Source organism: Hyla sarda, chromosome 2 (genome assembly GCF_029499605.1).
Source record: "Hyla sarda isolate aHylSar1 chromosome 2, aHylSar1.hap1, whole genome shotgun sequence".
NCBI lineage: Eukaryota > Metazoa > Chordata > Amphibia > Anura > Hylidae > Hyla > Hyla sarda.
In genome coordinates, this window is record NC_079190.1 from 105448326 (window position 1) to 105464654 (window position 16329).

Below are 16329 nucleotides of genomic sequence, written 5' to 3' on the forward strand. Positions count from 1 at the left end.
AGATTTTTTAATAGATGTCATTTACAAATCTGTTTAACTTTCTGTCACCAGTTGGTGGGAAAACATTTGCTTTCCACTTGATTCCACCAGAGTTCCCCTTTAAGTCTGTTGAATAGAAAAGGGAACAGAAATAAATATATTAATACTGATGTCTGCAAAACTAGAAATGTGTTATTTGTATACCGGTGTAAGCTTGTATTCTGGATCCATGTGTGTGACTGTATGACGGTCTGTGTACAGGGGAGGGGGGGAGCTGGGGGAATACTGGCTGCTTATGTTCAACCAATCCTCCTCTCTGCTCTGAGAGTGAAGACAGGAGGAGATAAGGGGCTGGCAAAATCCTTGTAACCTCAGAAAGCAGAAGCTGAGCAGCAGCAGATCCCTGCAGAGAACTGACTGACCCTGGGATAAAGCAGGACATACAGGATGGAACCCAACAGTCCCAGAAAAATCCAGTTCACTGTACCACTTCTGGAGCCACATCTGGACCCAGAGGCAGCTGAGCAGGTGAGGCTGGGGGACCTGATCCTATCTAGGAGACATGGGGGCAGGCTTATAGCATTGATGGTGAGGGGGCACATCTATAAAAAGACGACCAATGTGAGCAGGAGAGATAGCAGGAAAGAATACGCTTAGCCATGGGGGAAACTGTGAAATAAAGTGAGAGAAAGCAGAGGTATTAATGGAGATGTCTCTAAGGTGGGCGAGGAGAAAAAAAAGTGTGAAGAAGAAGAGGATGGTGCAGTGTTTCCTAACCAGGGCGCCTCCAGCTGTTGCAAAACTACAACTCCTAGCATGCCCGGACAGCCGTTGGCTGTCCGGGCATGCTGGGAGTTGTAGTTTTGCAACAGCTGGAGGCACCCTGGTTGGGAAACACTGGGATGGTGTATGGGCATGAAGGCAGATGATGCCAGCGGAGGAGTGAGGGGGTGCACAACACTAAAAAGGTCACATGCCAACTCCAAACTGTAATTAAATCCGGCTGGATAGCTACGGTTCCCTATCAGGCTGGCTGTGCAGCTGCGTCTATACGATGAGAGTGCCATTCTATAGCAATCTAATGAGTCTACTGAATATAAATAAAGAAGGGCTGCGACCGCTGCCGTTGCTCAACTCAGCTCGACGTACATGGTTAGCTCCCCGTCTTTGCTGCGGGATGTAAATGGTTAATAATTTGGGTGAGAATATTTTTTTTTGTAGAGAACCCGAGCCTCAATATCCAAGGACTCTGTCAAAAATATTGTTACATTCGAGGGAATATTGTATCTTGGTTAAAGTCAGCAAAACGTTTACATTTGAATACTACAAATAAAATTGATACATTGTCATTTCCTTTGACATTTCATTCGTGTATTGAGTGTAGTAGGATTTACTGCATAGTATTAATTACATTGTAGCCGGTTCATGTGTACTTTCTTTTATCAGCATTTTGACTAGTTGTACAAATTGGGTTCCTATTGTAAAATCTGCATGACGCAGATGTAGCAGAGCTGAGTTTGTCATATGTATCAGCACTGGGTTTGCTGTATTCACACCATATTTTTGCAATACAGTTCCCGTATTCGTTTTTTGATGAAAAACGGATTCCTCAAAACCGGACTAAAATGTATCAAAACATGTGTACAAATTTTAACCCATATAAGGTTGAAAACCGTATATGGTTTGAAAAATGATGTCTGCTTGCATCCGTTTTTTTAAGAATAAACCGTATACGTTTTTAACTCTTCACTCCATTTTGAATAAAGTTTCACTTGTTTGATTGAAATTCCAAGAAAAAAAAACTGTGCAAAGTCAAAAAACGTATGGTGAAAACCACATGGAACCGTACGCACATAAGGTTCTGTTCGGTTCCCATTGACTCCATGTTAAGAAAAAAAACGTATACAGTTTAATACAGTTTTTCACCCGGACCAAAAAACATGGTAGACTACGGTTTTGGTTACGGGTAAAAAAATGGACAAAACTGTATAAGACGCAAAACAGACTAAACCGGATGATGCGTTTGACATACAATGTTAAGTCAATGCATACGGTTTTCTATACTGTTCCGTACGGTTTTTAACTTGAAACCGTATACGGGAACTGTATAGCAAAAACGTGGTGTGCATGCACCCTTATCATGACTTGCTTATCTGTGTTGCCATTACACTTAGGCTGGGTTCACACTACGTTTTAAGCATACGGTCACCTGACCCAGCCCGTATCTCATTCATTTGTATGAGCCGACCAGAGTCATATAGTGACTTGGATCGGCTCAATTGTGCCCCGTATATCCAGTTTTCTGACCAGACCTAAAACCGTGTTCACCGTATGCTTAAAAACGTAGTGTGAACCCAGTTACTAAATATTCTTACCTCAGAGAGATATGAATAAATTCCGCTCTGCTGCACCTACTGTGCACTGAATGTACTTTTGTTGATGTGAATGCATAGTGATAAGTCTCAGTGAGATGATACTGGGGAATATGTAGTGATGTAAATTGTGAACTATAATGTTACACAATGATGTGATTTAGTAAAGGGAGGTTGAGTATTTACATAGTGTTTATCAGGACTATTGGTTTGGTCATTTTAAGTAGAAATCACTTTTAGACGTCTTACTAGTAAGGAAGTAAAGACTAGGTAACTAATGCTGCCTGAGATAAGAAAACGGAATGCTGTTGTTATAGAAACAGCGCCACACTTTTCTATATGATGTGTCTGGTATGACAGCTCACACCCATTTAAGGGAAAGGGACTGAGTTGCAGAACCAGTTATACCCAAAGAACAAGGTTGGAGCCTTTTCTGGGATATCATACACTTCATCTTATTGATATATATCTGCTGAGTATACAGTACATGTGGTATTTACATATATATATTTTTTCTTAATTGTGATTGAGTTGTTTGCAGTTAATAATTATTCTGCATTTGTATTATGCTGACTTAGTAGTGACCATACACAGTAAAGGGTCTGTGTACACAGAGTGGCAGTATAAAGCATTGGGGATTGGGAGATGGGCAAAGTAGCAGATTGAGTCTATGATAAGACAACATTTAGATATTAGGCTACTGGTCCTTATTAGAGATGAGCAAATCTTTTGAAATATTCGATTTGGCTGATTTGCCCAAATTTCCCCCCAAAATTTGGTTCGGTCTGAATTTATTTGCAGCGAATCTGTATTAAAAATGGCTATTTCTGGCCTACAGAGAGCCTCAATAGGGGTGTATAACACTTTGCCTTGCTGTAATACGCATATGGAGTGTGCTGGGGTAGTGAAATAATACTGTTATTCAGTATGACATGCAGATGCAGATCAGAGGTGTCACTATTAGAATCACTGTCGCAGTGTGGCACAATGACACAGAGTGGGGGTGGCAGCAGCATGAGGAGACCACATAGTGCCTGAATGACACAGTACCCGGTGACGAAGGTGGGTGAAATAAGGAGAACTTGGCATCAGATGTATGGCATCAGGTGAGTGGCAGGATCAGATTAGTAGCTGAGGCAGGTAGGCAGAAGAAAATGGTCTCTTTTGTAAAAGTGTTAGTGTGCACAAGTAAGTATTGAGGATATGCATTACGTAAAACGTAACTTTTAATATTATTCTTTGGATAAAATTTATGTACCCAAATTTTGTTTAAAATCAAACAAAAGGAAAGGTGTGCAAAAAAAAACCCACCATGTGCCACCTACAACGTATGGTTCATTGTAACTGGTCAGGGTAAAAACTTCCCCTGTAAGGCCCTACTCTCACATTATTAATTCCCTTCTTGGCAAGTGTTACTCGCCCTAAAAAGAGCAGCCCCAAAGGAACCTCGCCCTATTTCCACCTGCAAACACTGCCATTTCCCAGAGTTTTTAGGTGGAAATAGGGAGAGGTTCCTATGTGGGCGATCTGCGATGGACAATGGAGCAGATAGGCTTCGGCCAACTGGCTACGTAGGATGTCTCTGTAGTAGGTCAGTTTGTCCCCCCTCTCAGTGGGTGTAAAAACGCACCCCTTTTTTTGCCTGTAGCGAGGGTCCAATAAGGTGGAGAGACAGAAGTCATTCCACTGCCGAAAGGTGACAATTCGGCACTCACTACGCAAGCAAGTGAGCATGCATTGTGCCATTTGTGCAAGGGACTTGGAGGGAGTCCCTGCCTCCATCTCGTGAAACCTAAACTCCACTCCCCTCTCAGTGGGTGTAAAAACGCACCCATTTTGTGCCGGTAGCGAGGGTCCAATAAGGGGGAGAGCCAGATGTCATCCCGCTGCCGAATGGTGACAATTCGGCACTCACTACGCAAGCAAGTGAGCATGCATCGTGCCATTTGTGCAAGGGATTTGGAGGGAGTCCCTGCCTCCATCTCGTCAAACCTAAGTTCCACTGTGCCTCTCCCCCTAATCCTCCTCCTCAGGGCTTGTGTGGCCATGAGATGTAGGCGCCACGTCTCCAGTGCCCTGACCAGCCATTGTTTCCAACACGTGTTGTAGTAAATGAAGCAGTGGTATGACGTTGTTCACCCCGTAATCCTGGCGACTGACTAATAAGGTGGTTTCCTCAAAGGGCCTGAGCAAACAGCAGGTGTCACGTATGAGCTGCCAGTGGTAGACATTGAAGTTACACAGGGGAGTTCCCCTATCCGCTTGGATCATCAATAAATCGGTGATGGCTTTTCTCTGTTGGTATAGTTGGTCTAAGATATGGAGGGTGGAATTCCAACATGTGGAAAAGTCGTAAATCAGACTATGTTGGGGGATACCGTTCTGACACTGCAGCTCAAGGAGGGTGTGCTTTGCGGTGTATGAGTGGCTGAAGTGCATGCAAAGTTTCTTTCCCATTGTTGGGATGTCTTGCAGATGGGGGGAACAGAAACCGCTTATCAACCAGATTGAACACTTGTGACATGCAGGACGCATGGCTCAGGCTTCCTTGTTGCAGCGCAGACAAGATGTTCTTCCCGCGGTCGGTCACCATGGTTCCCATTTCCAGATTTCGTATATTAAGCAATGATTTGATTTCTTTTTTAACTACTTTTAGCAGTTCCTCCCCTGTGTGACTCTGTTCGCCAAGGCAAACTTTGTGAAGAACAGCGTGACACCGCCGTTCCCTGCACACAAGGTATGCTGGAGGGGCACTGAGACTTGTCCGTGCAGTGGAGGCTGAGGATATGGTGGAGGAGAAGGAGCGGAGTCAAGCACTGTCATAGGACCAACTGCCTGAAAGCATGGATGCAGAAGCGGCGTGACCTGTCCAAGTTGCTATTGAGGCTGTGCAGGAACCACATTCACCCAGTGGGCCATAAAGGACATGTATTGTCCCTAACCGTAGTTACAGCTCGACACTTCATCACTGCCGTGCACTTTGGTACACACCAACAGACTCAAGTACTGGCCCACCTTGTGTTCCACAAAATTGTGCAGAGCTGGTACTGTCCTCTTCGCAAAGAAATGAAGGCTTGGGACTCTCCACCTCTGCTCGGCACAAGCCATCAGTTCCCTGAAAGGTGCAGAGTCCACCACTTGAAAAGGGAGGGACTGCAGCAACAGCAATTTGGACAGGAGCACATTTAGTTTCTGCGCCATTGGATGAGTGGGCGCCATTGGATGATACTGTTGTCTCTTGTACATGGCTTCGCTGATGGATTGCTGGCGGAATGACTGACTCAAAGTAGGAGGAGCAGGAGCATCTGGAGCAACAGAAAATGGGTATTACACACAGCTCCCTTTGGCTGAGGTGGAGGAGCCTTGACTAGCTGAAACAGGGAGCGGTGTGCCACTGGGTGATGCAGCAGGCTGGACCACCACATCGGAGCCACGGTTCTCCCAGGCCGCTTTATGGTGATGCTGCATATGTTGACACAGGGCCATGGTGCCAACATTGGGACCCTGGCCACGCTTCACCTTCTGCCGACACATCTTGCATGTGGCTACGTGAACCTCCTCCAGATGCTTGATGAAAAATTGCCACACCGCCGAGTAGCTGATTTTCCCACAAACAGTCCGCACTGAGACTGCTACTGCTGTCATCTCCAGGAACCCCTGTTCCACTACCTCTCAGGAAGGTAGGCAGCTGCAAAGCAGGTGGTCTACCCCAGACACATTTGGCTCCAGACTTTCCACTTCTGCTACCTTGTTGACTACCAACCATGCTACCACCTTGCTGGCTCAGCTGCTTCCTCACGGGCAACCTGCAACCCTCTTCTTCTTATGATGATGATGAAGCCCCTTCTGCACCCGGCTCCCAAGTGCGATCGGTTTCATCATCATTGAGTTGTTTCTGCACGTCACTGATGTCCTCCTCAGGTTCCTCAACAGTGTCATCTTCCGGAGCCTGAACGCTCGCAACACCACCTCCCACGCCACTCTCCTCATCATTACTTGCCAGCCCAGTGGAGGAAGCAGCGCATGTCTCCTCCACTTCTTGGCTGGGCAGTAGCTGCTGACTGTCCTCTACTAGATCATCCTCACTAAATAGTGCAGCTGAACCCACAGCATAAGATACTTCTGTGGGGGAAGGAACAGCATAGGACAGAGGCAATGAGAGGACCGGGCCATGCCAACTGAGGGTTGTGTCTGAGGAACCCAGCAACTGTTGACTGGGGGTGTCAGATGTCACTTGTGATGAAGTGGATGACCTTGTTAACCAATCAATGACGGCAGATGGGTTGCTGGTCGAGACACGACCGCTAGCTGATAATCAACTGGTGCCAGAAAGTTAAACAGATTTATAAACTATTCTTAATAAAAATCTTAAAGGAGAGCTGCAGCGCTATATAACTTATCCCCGATCTAGGGACTAGGATATGCCACGGCTCTGCGAGGCAAGTGCTTATGTCGTAGACCTCACTAAGAGGTTGACAGACACACCCCTCCATTCAGCTCTAATGGAGAGGTGAGGATGCACATATGCTTCATTTCTGCCTCTCCCATAGAGATACATGACACGCCTCTCGCACAAGGAGAGTTGCAGCAGAGCCGGGGCCCCATACATGAGATCTTGGGGGGTCCCAGCAGTCTAACCCCCTGCAATCAAACACTTATCCCCTATCCTGCAGATAGAGGATAAGTTATATACTGCTTCAGATCTCCTTTAATCCTTCCAGTGCTTATCAGCTGCTGTATGCTCCACAGGAAGTTGAGTAGTTATTTTCAGTCTGACCACAGTGCTCTCTGCTGCCACCTCTGTCCATGTCAGGAACTGTCCAGAGCAGGTGAGGTTTGCCATGGAGATTTGCTCCTACTCTTGACAGTTCCTGACATGGAGAGAGGTCAGCAGAGAGCACTGTGGTGCTGGAACATACAGCAGCTGATAAGTACTGGAAGGATTAAGACTTTTTAGTAGGAGTAATTTACAAATCTGTTTAACTTTCTGTAACCGGTTGATTTGAAAAAAAAAAAAAAAAAAAAAAAAAATATATATATATATATATATATATATATTTTTCCACTGGAGTAACCCTTTAAATCCTGGTTTTAATCCTTTTATGGCTTCTAATTCCCTTGTTTATGATGCAAACACTGCTTGCAGTTCACTGAGGAGGAGGTATTCCTTGGGCAAGAATAACCCTTGTGGTAACTTTCTCTTTCACTCCCTAGAGCTGAAATTTGACTATGGCTCTGTGACATGCCCTCAGCTCACACAGCAGGCTGATTGACAAGCAAGAAACATGCACAGAGCCCCCTGCTTGTTCTTTCCACACTCCTTGTATGTTTTCTTGACTCAGAAACGCACAGGTAATAGCTGCACAGACAAGACAATGTTCTGGACAATGGAGAGCCCCCTAGTGGTAAGAAGTATGAAGCATTTTTTCAGTTCCTGTTGCTAACTTGAATACTTGAAACACAGACAAATAAAACAATTTTACTCATTCACATTTTACTTTATTTTTATTTTTAAACAGTAGTAACATTTTCAATGTATATGGACTTCATATGTAAAAAAAATAATAATACATTAATATACATTTTGCTCATTTCATTGCTGTGATCATATAATGCTTTTTTTAAATAATAACAGTGGTCCCTCAACATACGATGGTAATCCGTTCCAAACGGACCATCGTTTGTTGAAACCATCGTATGCTGAGGGATCCGTGCATTGTAAAGTATAGGACAGTGGTCTACAACCTGCGGACCTCCAGATGTTGCAAAACTACAACACCCAGCATGCTGGGTGTTGTAGTTTTGCAACATCTGGCGGTCCGCAGGTTGTAGACCACTGTTAGAGGAAGTTGTACTCACCTGTCCCCGCTGCTCTGGACCGTCACCGCTTGTCACCGCTGCCTGGGATGTCACCGTCCATCGCTGTCGCCGCGTCCCCGAGGTGTCCCCGACGCTCCGGCAAGGCCTCTGCTTTTCCGGCATCCACGCTCTCCGTCGCCGCCATCACGTCGCTACGCACGCCGCTCCTATTGGATGACGGGACGGCGTGCGCAGCGTCGTGATGACGTCGATGGAGAGCGCCGACGCATGCAGGGGATCCCGAAGAGGACGCGTCGGAGCCCCGTGAGCTCCGGTGATGGTCACTCACCTGTCCTCGGGGCTCCGACGCGTAAACGGCTATCCGGCAGCAGCTGAAGCAGTCTGCGCTGCCGGGTAGCCGTTTATGCGATGGTCCCAACATAAAAAAGCATCATATGTTGATGCTGCCTTCTACATGCGATGGCCTCTGAGAGGCCATCGCATGTTGAAATTATCGTATGTCGGGGCCATCGTAGGTCGAGGGGTCACTGTATAAACTACTGATGTTTCTCAACTAAACCTTTGCTGAATTCCAGCATTTCATGTAATTTGCATTGAATGCCAAAGGTGTTAAAGAGAATGGGAGGGAGCGTATGAAAAGGAAATATACTTCACATGAGATAACGCTTGCTTCATGTTTTTAAGTCTTATATAATTATTTTCATTCTGGCATTCTCCCCAAAAACTCTACTTCAAGCACCTTGAAAATAATGAAGTTTCTACACGCGCAAAGCTTCATCTTCATGACTCTAATGAGCTTCACTTATTATTAAGTATTATTAATGTATCACAATAATACATTCATGAGAGGAGGAATCCCCCCAAGCTACTACTTGTACCTGATCCAACAAGTTGGTAAATGTGCTATCGGTCCTGTAGCCAGACATTTTTATATGATCTGTATTGTCATTTGTGCTGTCAGAGTATATAGAAGTAATAACAGTAATAAAGTTCTTACGATTACTACATAGATAATTTATTATTTCTACCAAATTAGTCATATCCTAAGTCTAGTTTATACTCTTTGGCAGGCTATAGTAGTAGATTTTATGTGGCAGCCATGGAGGCCTTTATAAAGCCTTTGGCTGCCATAGTAGTGATCAGCACTGATCAGTGATCTCTGACACTGTCTTTCAATGAAAACCCATTGGCGATCAACTGACCCGAGTAGCAGAGTGAAATCCCTGATATTCACCAGTTATCACTAGGCAAGCTGTATAGATTAAGCCATAGCTTGATGTTCTGTAAAATCTATAACAAGGCCTCCATGTGCCATTTATAATATTAGTGTCTTTTTACGTGACAGTTCTGTACCTGTAGTACCAGGGCATGGATGCAATTGCTCCCTCTGAATTCTTTATGGCTATACCCAGAACATACTGCCTATTCAGATAATTGGTGAACCATTAATGTACACACTGAGCCCTCCAGAGTAGGGCCCACTCTTTGCAGTGACTCTATAGAGTATTTTTTTTAGCCACTTGAACATTTGGCATCCTATTCCTGAGCACATTTACCTTTAGGCAACAGCTTGCATTTTTGATGTAATTTGGAATATTAATGTTGTGGCTCTGAGCATGCTGTGGAAGAAGGCAGCTCTGAATTTACAGGGATTTTCTGGTTTAATGTAAATAAGATACAGCAAAACTCACAGACTATGTCCTGTTCACATCTGTGACTTTTCTACATTTTTATCCACCCTAACTGGAAAGCTTTTGGCAGCTGGACACCTCATTGATGTATTTTACCCACACTTAAGGTGGTTATATGGCAAACAAAACATATTCTATTCCATTCCATTCTATTCCTCTATTCCCAGGATAGGGGATAAGTGTCTGATCATGGGTGTCTGAATGTTGGTCTTAAAGGGGTTATTTGGTGAATAAACCCTATCCCCTATTCACAGGAATGGGAATAAGTATCTGAATATGGCCCATCTCTTACCTCGAGTGCTCTCGCCCCCACATTCCAGGACATAATGGTCTCTGCAGTAAAGTCTGCCCCCCTCCGACGGGCCTCATTCTGATATTTATTCCCTATCTAGTGAATAGGGGATAGTGTCAGTATTATTGATCTGATCTACGGTGGGACCTACCAAATAATGTCAGTATTATCTGATCTCAGTAGGACCTACCAAATATGTCAGTATTCTTGATCACACACGATGGTGACCCATGTGCGGACCTCCTTAAATTTGTGGGAGGAGATAATGAACAATGAGACAACTATTCATATGTAAATCATCCCTGCAGGAAACTCCCTCAATATAGGATCAGTTCCCCCACAGCATGACCCCCATATGGATGTTGGGGGAGATTTATCAAAACCTGTGTAGAGGAAGAGTGGTGCAGTCGCCCATAGCAACCAATCATATTGCTTCTTTCATTTTTCACAGGCCTTTTTAAAAATGAAAGAAGTGAGATGAGCACCACTCTTCCTCTACACAGATTTTGATAAATCTCCCCTGTTGTGTCTACCCCGCCATGGCGGGCAGTCATTATGTCATTGTGACATCATAACCTACAGTCACCAGTAATTTAATGAATGTGATCTTATGAATGGCTAAAATATCTATAATGCAATTCGTATCTCTGGGCCTGACTATTTACCCAAAATATTTCAAAGCTCATTGGTTTACGCTATGGCGGTATGTTTTGCAATATCATGAAATAACACACAGGTATTATTAACTATGCAGATTTATAGGTTATAATGAATAAACAAATTGAGCATATAAAGACCAAAGATTATACATATATGCTTCAATCAATATGAACACATACAGGACATTATTGAAGCGTTATTTAATATATAAGCGCAATGACTACATATGCAACATGTAAAATAAGAAATGTATATAACATATATAGAAACACACTAAGCTTATGCAGATGGTAGCTGTCACGATGCCGGCTGGCAGGTAGTGGATCCTCTGTGCCAGAGAGGGATTGGCGAGGACCGCGCTAGTGGACCGGTTCTAAGTCACTACTGGTTTTCACCAGAGCCCGCCGCAAAGCGGGATGGTCTTGCTGCGGCGGTAGTGACCAGGTCGTATCCACTAGCAACGGGTCACCTCTCTGACTGCTGATGATAGGCGAGGTACAAGGGAGTAGACAGAAGCAAGGTCGGACGTAGCAGAAGGTCGGGGGCAGGCGGCAAGGTTCGTAGTCAGGGTGGATAGCAGAAGTTCTGGTACACAGGCTTTAGACACACAATACGCTTTCACTAGGCACAAGGGCAACAAGATCCGGCAAGGGAGTGCATGGGAGGAGGTTAGATATAGTCAGGGACCAGGTGGAAGCCAATTAAGCTAATTGGGCCAGGCACCAATCATTGGTGCACTGGCCCTTTAAGTCTCAGGGAGCTGGCGCGCGCGCGCCCTAGAGAGCGGAGCCGCGCGCGCCAGCACATGACAGCAGGGGACGGGAACGGGTAAGTGACCTGGGACGCGATTCGCGAGCGGGCGCGTCCCGCTGTGCGAATCGCGTCCCCAACGGCCATGACAGTGCAGCGCTCCCGGTCAGCGGGACTGACCGGGGAGCTGCAGGGAGAAAGACGCCGTGAGCGCTCCGGGGAGGAGCGGGGACCCGGAGCGCTAGGCGTAACAGTAGCTATATAGAGGATACAGAATTACAGTAGCTACAAGTAACTGTGTTGTACACACATCAGTCTCCACACGGTCAGCAAATCAAATCTATGGCCTTACTCCCCGAGAGAATATTGTACCAAAATGAATACAGAACAGACATCCCCCCCCCCCTTACTCTTTAGATATAGGAAATACAATTGACACAATCGTTAACACTTTTGGGGGATACAAGTGACGCAAACGTTAACACAAGCCCATCTGCCCAACCACACACAACCATATTGCATTGATATGCCTAGGCCTTGCCCCCTTTGTCTGTAGAAGAAAGTTGGATGATCGCTATATATTAAACCTATCAAAATCTCACCTGGAGATTTAATAGATCTATTTGCTGCCTCAATTGCCATAATTAACCACGTCCTTTGGGGGACCCCCTCCGGAAAAAGTAATCTACATAGGAAATACAAATGACTTTGTCTCTGCTCCTTAGGCATCGTGGCAGCACTGTCTTAAATCCAAACACTAGCCTCCCCTACGTTTCGCCATAGACTGGCTTTGACAGGCTTATGGCATCAGCATATTTCGAGTAACTCCATTTAATGTATTTTAAAGCTTTTCTTTGAAGGAAGCAGTTCACACTTCATATAAAGATGGCTTGTCGGAGGCAAAATGGAGTCTCACATGTTGGACTTAGCCCAATATGTCCAACAGTAGGTTTATTAGCCAGATACCTCTTTCGAGATCCTTTTACACAGGCCACTTTTTGGGCGAATGAGCATTCCTAGGAATGCTTGTTCCCAAACATCGGCCCATGTAAAAGGGCCAGCGAGCAACTGACGAAAAAAAAGAAATCATTGGTTTAAACAGCTGCTTGGCTCTTTTGGGCGGCCAATTAAAGGGGTATTCCAGGAAAAAACTTTTTTTGATATATCAACTGGCTCCAGAAAGTTAAACAGATTTGTAAATTACTTCTAGTAAAAAATCTTAATCCTTTCAGTACTTATGAGCTTCTGAAGTTAAGGTTGTTCTTTTCTGTCTAAGTGCTCTCTGATGACACCTGTCTCGGGAAACGGCCAGTTTAGAAGAGGTTTGTTATGGGGATTCGCTTCTAAACTGGGCGTTTCCCGAGACAGGTGTCATCAGAGAGGACTTAGACAGAAAAGAACAACCTTAACTTCAGAAGCTCATAAGTACTGAAAGGATTAAGATTTTTTAATAGAAGTAATTTACAAATCTGTTTAACTTTCTTTAGCCAGTTGATATATCAAAAAAAGTTTTTTTTCCTGGGATACCCCTTTAAGTTAGCACATATTGACCACACTATGCCCTGTATAAACAGGGGATATGTGGCCAACAGTTATAAAGTATATACAAACAATCTAGCGATCATTTGTAAGAACCATGTAAAATCAGAGTGAATAAGCGTTGCTTATTATTCCCCCCATTGACCTGTGTATAAGCAGGCAAAATAGGCAGCCGCCAAGAGCACCCTCCTGATAAGGGCGCGGCTCTGCCCACAGCAAGAAAGTTAATAGCCAGCCAGCTTCCGAGGCACCTGCCCAGCCAGCACCACCATTGCCTCCCCTTCCCCCTTTTCCCAGTACCATAATAATCCGCATTCTTTAGCCTGCTGGAGGAACGTTGTGCCCCTTCCAAGGCAGACAGGCAGATCAGCTCCGCCCAGCATCTTGACATTGCACACGCCTCCATACATCCGCCCCAACCCCCTCCGCTCCTGTGTGATCACGTCTGTATGTGTTGGGGGAGTACTGCTTTCAGTGACAACATGCTACTTTAAAGGCAGAGATGCATGATTGCTAATGTCCTCTGTCTCATGACATCACAACTCTGTGTCCGCCACCGCTGAGGCTATAGAAGACAATGATGGCACTAATGACAGCCCATGGGGGCTTGTGTGCGGATTCTTACAGCAAGTGTAAATGCACGATTATGTATGTTTGTTACAGTGTGTCACTTGAGAAGTAAAAATATTGCACGAGAAGGAGGTTGTTACAGTGTGTCACCCCAGGAGTAAGAAGATTACATGAGGAAGAGGTTAGTTACAGTGTGTCTCCACAGTAGTAAGGTAATTACATACGGAGGAGGTTTGTTACAGTGTGTCACCACAAGAGTAAGGAGATTACATGGGGGGGGGTTGTTAGTGTGTCACCCCAGTAGTAAGGTGAATTCTAGTGATGAGCGGCATTGGCCATATTCGAATTTGCAATATTTCGTGACTATATAGACGAATATTTGTCCTATATTCGCGAATTTCACGTATTCGTTATATTCGCATATTCGCATATTTGAGGAGGAAAACTGTGAGGGGGTGGGCAACTGTACTATTGGTTACTAGAGATGTTGTTGATAACCTCTGACAAGTGTATTTGCATCATTCTAATTGGCCCACAAGTGAAAAGAAGGAATATGCGCATATGCAGAAAAAAAGCAAATATTCGTAATTTCGAATATATAGTGAATATATTCTCAATATTCACGAATTTGCGATATTCGCGATAAAAATTCAAAATGCGCCTTGATATCATTGACACCTGTGTGACACTCCATTGTATTGGAGACATTGTGTTTCTACTTAGTTCTTTCCTGTTTTATTATAATAAAACTTTTTATTTGAATGAGAAAAAAAATTTTTTAATTCAAAATGCGAATATTCACGCCCAACAGTAGTATTACAGTGTGTCACCTCAGTAGTAAGGAGATTACATGAGGAGGAGGTTTGTTACAGTGTGTCACCCCAATAGTAAGGTGGGGCGTGTCAAAGAGCAGAGCCAATGGGCGGGGTCAAGGGGCGGCAAAATGTGCTTTTGCCTAAGGTGGCAAAAGTCCTTGCACCAGCTCTGAGTATAAGAACCCTAAGAAACTATCATGAAATAGAAATATTTGTTCTGCTTATATTTTTACAGTAGATTCAGCTGTTCAACTTGTTCCTGTGCTGCCTCCTGCTGTCTGGCACCCTCAGATGTGGGGTCTTCTCTCAGTTTGGGACCTTACAGAGGAGATGACATAGAGGGGTGGCTCGGCTACAAGAATGCTTTTATGTATTGTATGAGGCTTAGAGATCGCTTCTCGGCCTTTTGGCTAAGATCAAGTGTAGTACCTTTCCTGTTAGTTGGCAGTGTGGAAGACCACCAAGGCAGGATGGGGAACCACACAGTAGGACGGGTGTACCAGGGATGGCTGTATAGCACAGCAGTCGTCCCCGATGAGACCTGTTCCCTGCTGGATCTGGCCTCAAGGTCCGGGTAGAGTGAAGGCCGAGGTGCACAAGTGGTGACCCCAGGGTGCCGGAATTCACTTGGGAATGAAAGCACATAGCACGCACTTTTTCTCTCACTCTTCTGGGCACTCACCCTAAGCATCCCGGCCTTCCGGCTAGGATCGGGGAATTTTTATAAATCCGGTCAGATGTCCGGGCAGTATTACACACTGCGCACATCAGCTTATTTTTTTTTTTTTTTTGTCACTGTGTCCACTTTTTGTGTTTGTTTTGTCCACTAGGATTTGGTAGGGTGCGGTAGCCCTTCTGGGTGTCCCTCCTGCTGGTCTAGGGGAGGTGTGTGTGGCCATTAGGTTCCTCACCTCCCTGCTATACCCCGTGGTATCCTTGCTTTGGCAGGATGCCCAACCCGGTTTTACTGGTTCCTTGGTGAAAACCTGGTTAACGCCTAGTTGTCTGCCGGGAACACTTTCGGTCCCTGAGTAGCTTCGGCGAAAGGGGACATCGTACCTGGAACCTTGCAGGTGCCTTTCGGCCGGAGGCGAAGGGTTTGGTTTGTTGGGGGGCCTCTCTCCTTTCGGAGAAGGGCTTGCGATAGACTGCATCCTCGTGCATGTTTTTTTGTGTTAACACTTGCACTTTTTACTTGCACTTGGGTGATTTGAGAGCACATACCTCGGCTTTCAATAAAAAAAAATTAAAAAAAATGAGGCTTAGCTTGTAGTTTCCTTAAATTGTATATACAGTCTTAGGGTACATTCCCACACGGCGTATTTGCTGCGTATTTGCTGCTGCGTATTTTATTTTCTCTGTTGAAGTCAATGGGTAGGAAAATACGCAGCACCAAATACGCAGCAAATACGCAGCAAAATACGCCGTGTGGGAACGTACCCTTACTGTGCCATTGTTACGCCTAGCGCTCCGGGTCCCCGCTCCTCCCCGGAGCGCGTACGGCGTCTCTCTCTCCGCAGCGCCCCGGTCGGTCCCGCTGACCGGGAGCGCTGCACTGTCATGGCCGTCGGGGATGCGATTCGCACAGCGGGACGCGCCCGCTCGCGAATCGCATCCCAGGTCACTTACCCGTTCCCGTCCCCTGCTGTCATGTGCTGGCGCGCGCGGCTCCGCTCTCTAGGGCGCGCGCGCGCCAGCTCCCTGAGACTTAAAGGGCCAGTGCACCAATGATTGGTGCCTGGCCCAATTAGCTTAATTGGCTTCCATCTGCTCCCTGCCTTTATCTGACCTCCTCCCATGCACTCCCTTGCCGGATCTTGTTGCCTTGTGCCAGTGAAAGC

General features: G+C 45.5%; 1 protein-coding gene across 2 annotated transcripts in view; it reads left to right on the forward strand.

Moving 5' to 3' along the window:
- Nucleotides 1-317: 317 nt before the first annotated feature.
- The window catches only part of PPP1R1A (protein phosphatase 1 regulatory inhibitor subunit 1A), a 213428-nt gene continuing 197416 nt past the window's right edge, over nt 318-16329 (forward strand). The window contains exon 1 of one of the 2 annotated variants that reach the window (XM_056562772.1): nt 318-507. In XM_056562772.1, the coding sequence (XP_056418747.1) occupies nt 427-507 (81 nt within the window). In that variant the 5' untranslated portion in view covers nt 318-426. The remainder of the gene's footprint in view (nt 508-16329) is intronic. The other variant, XM_056562771.1, reaches the window with a different exon arrangement.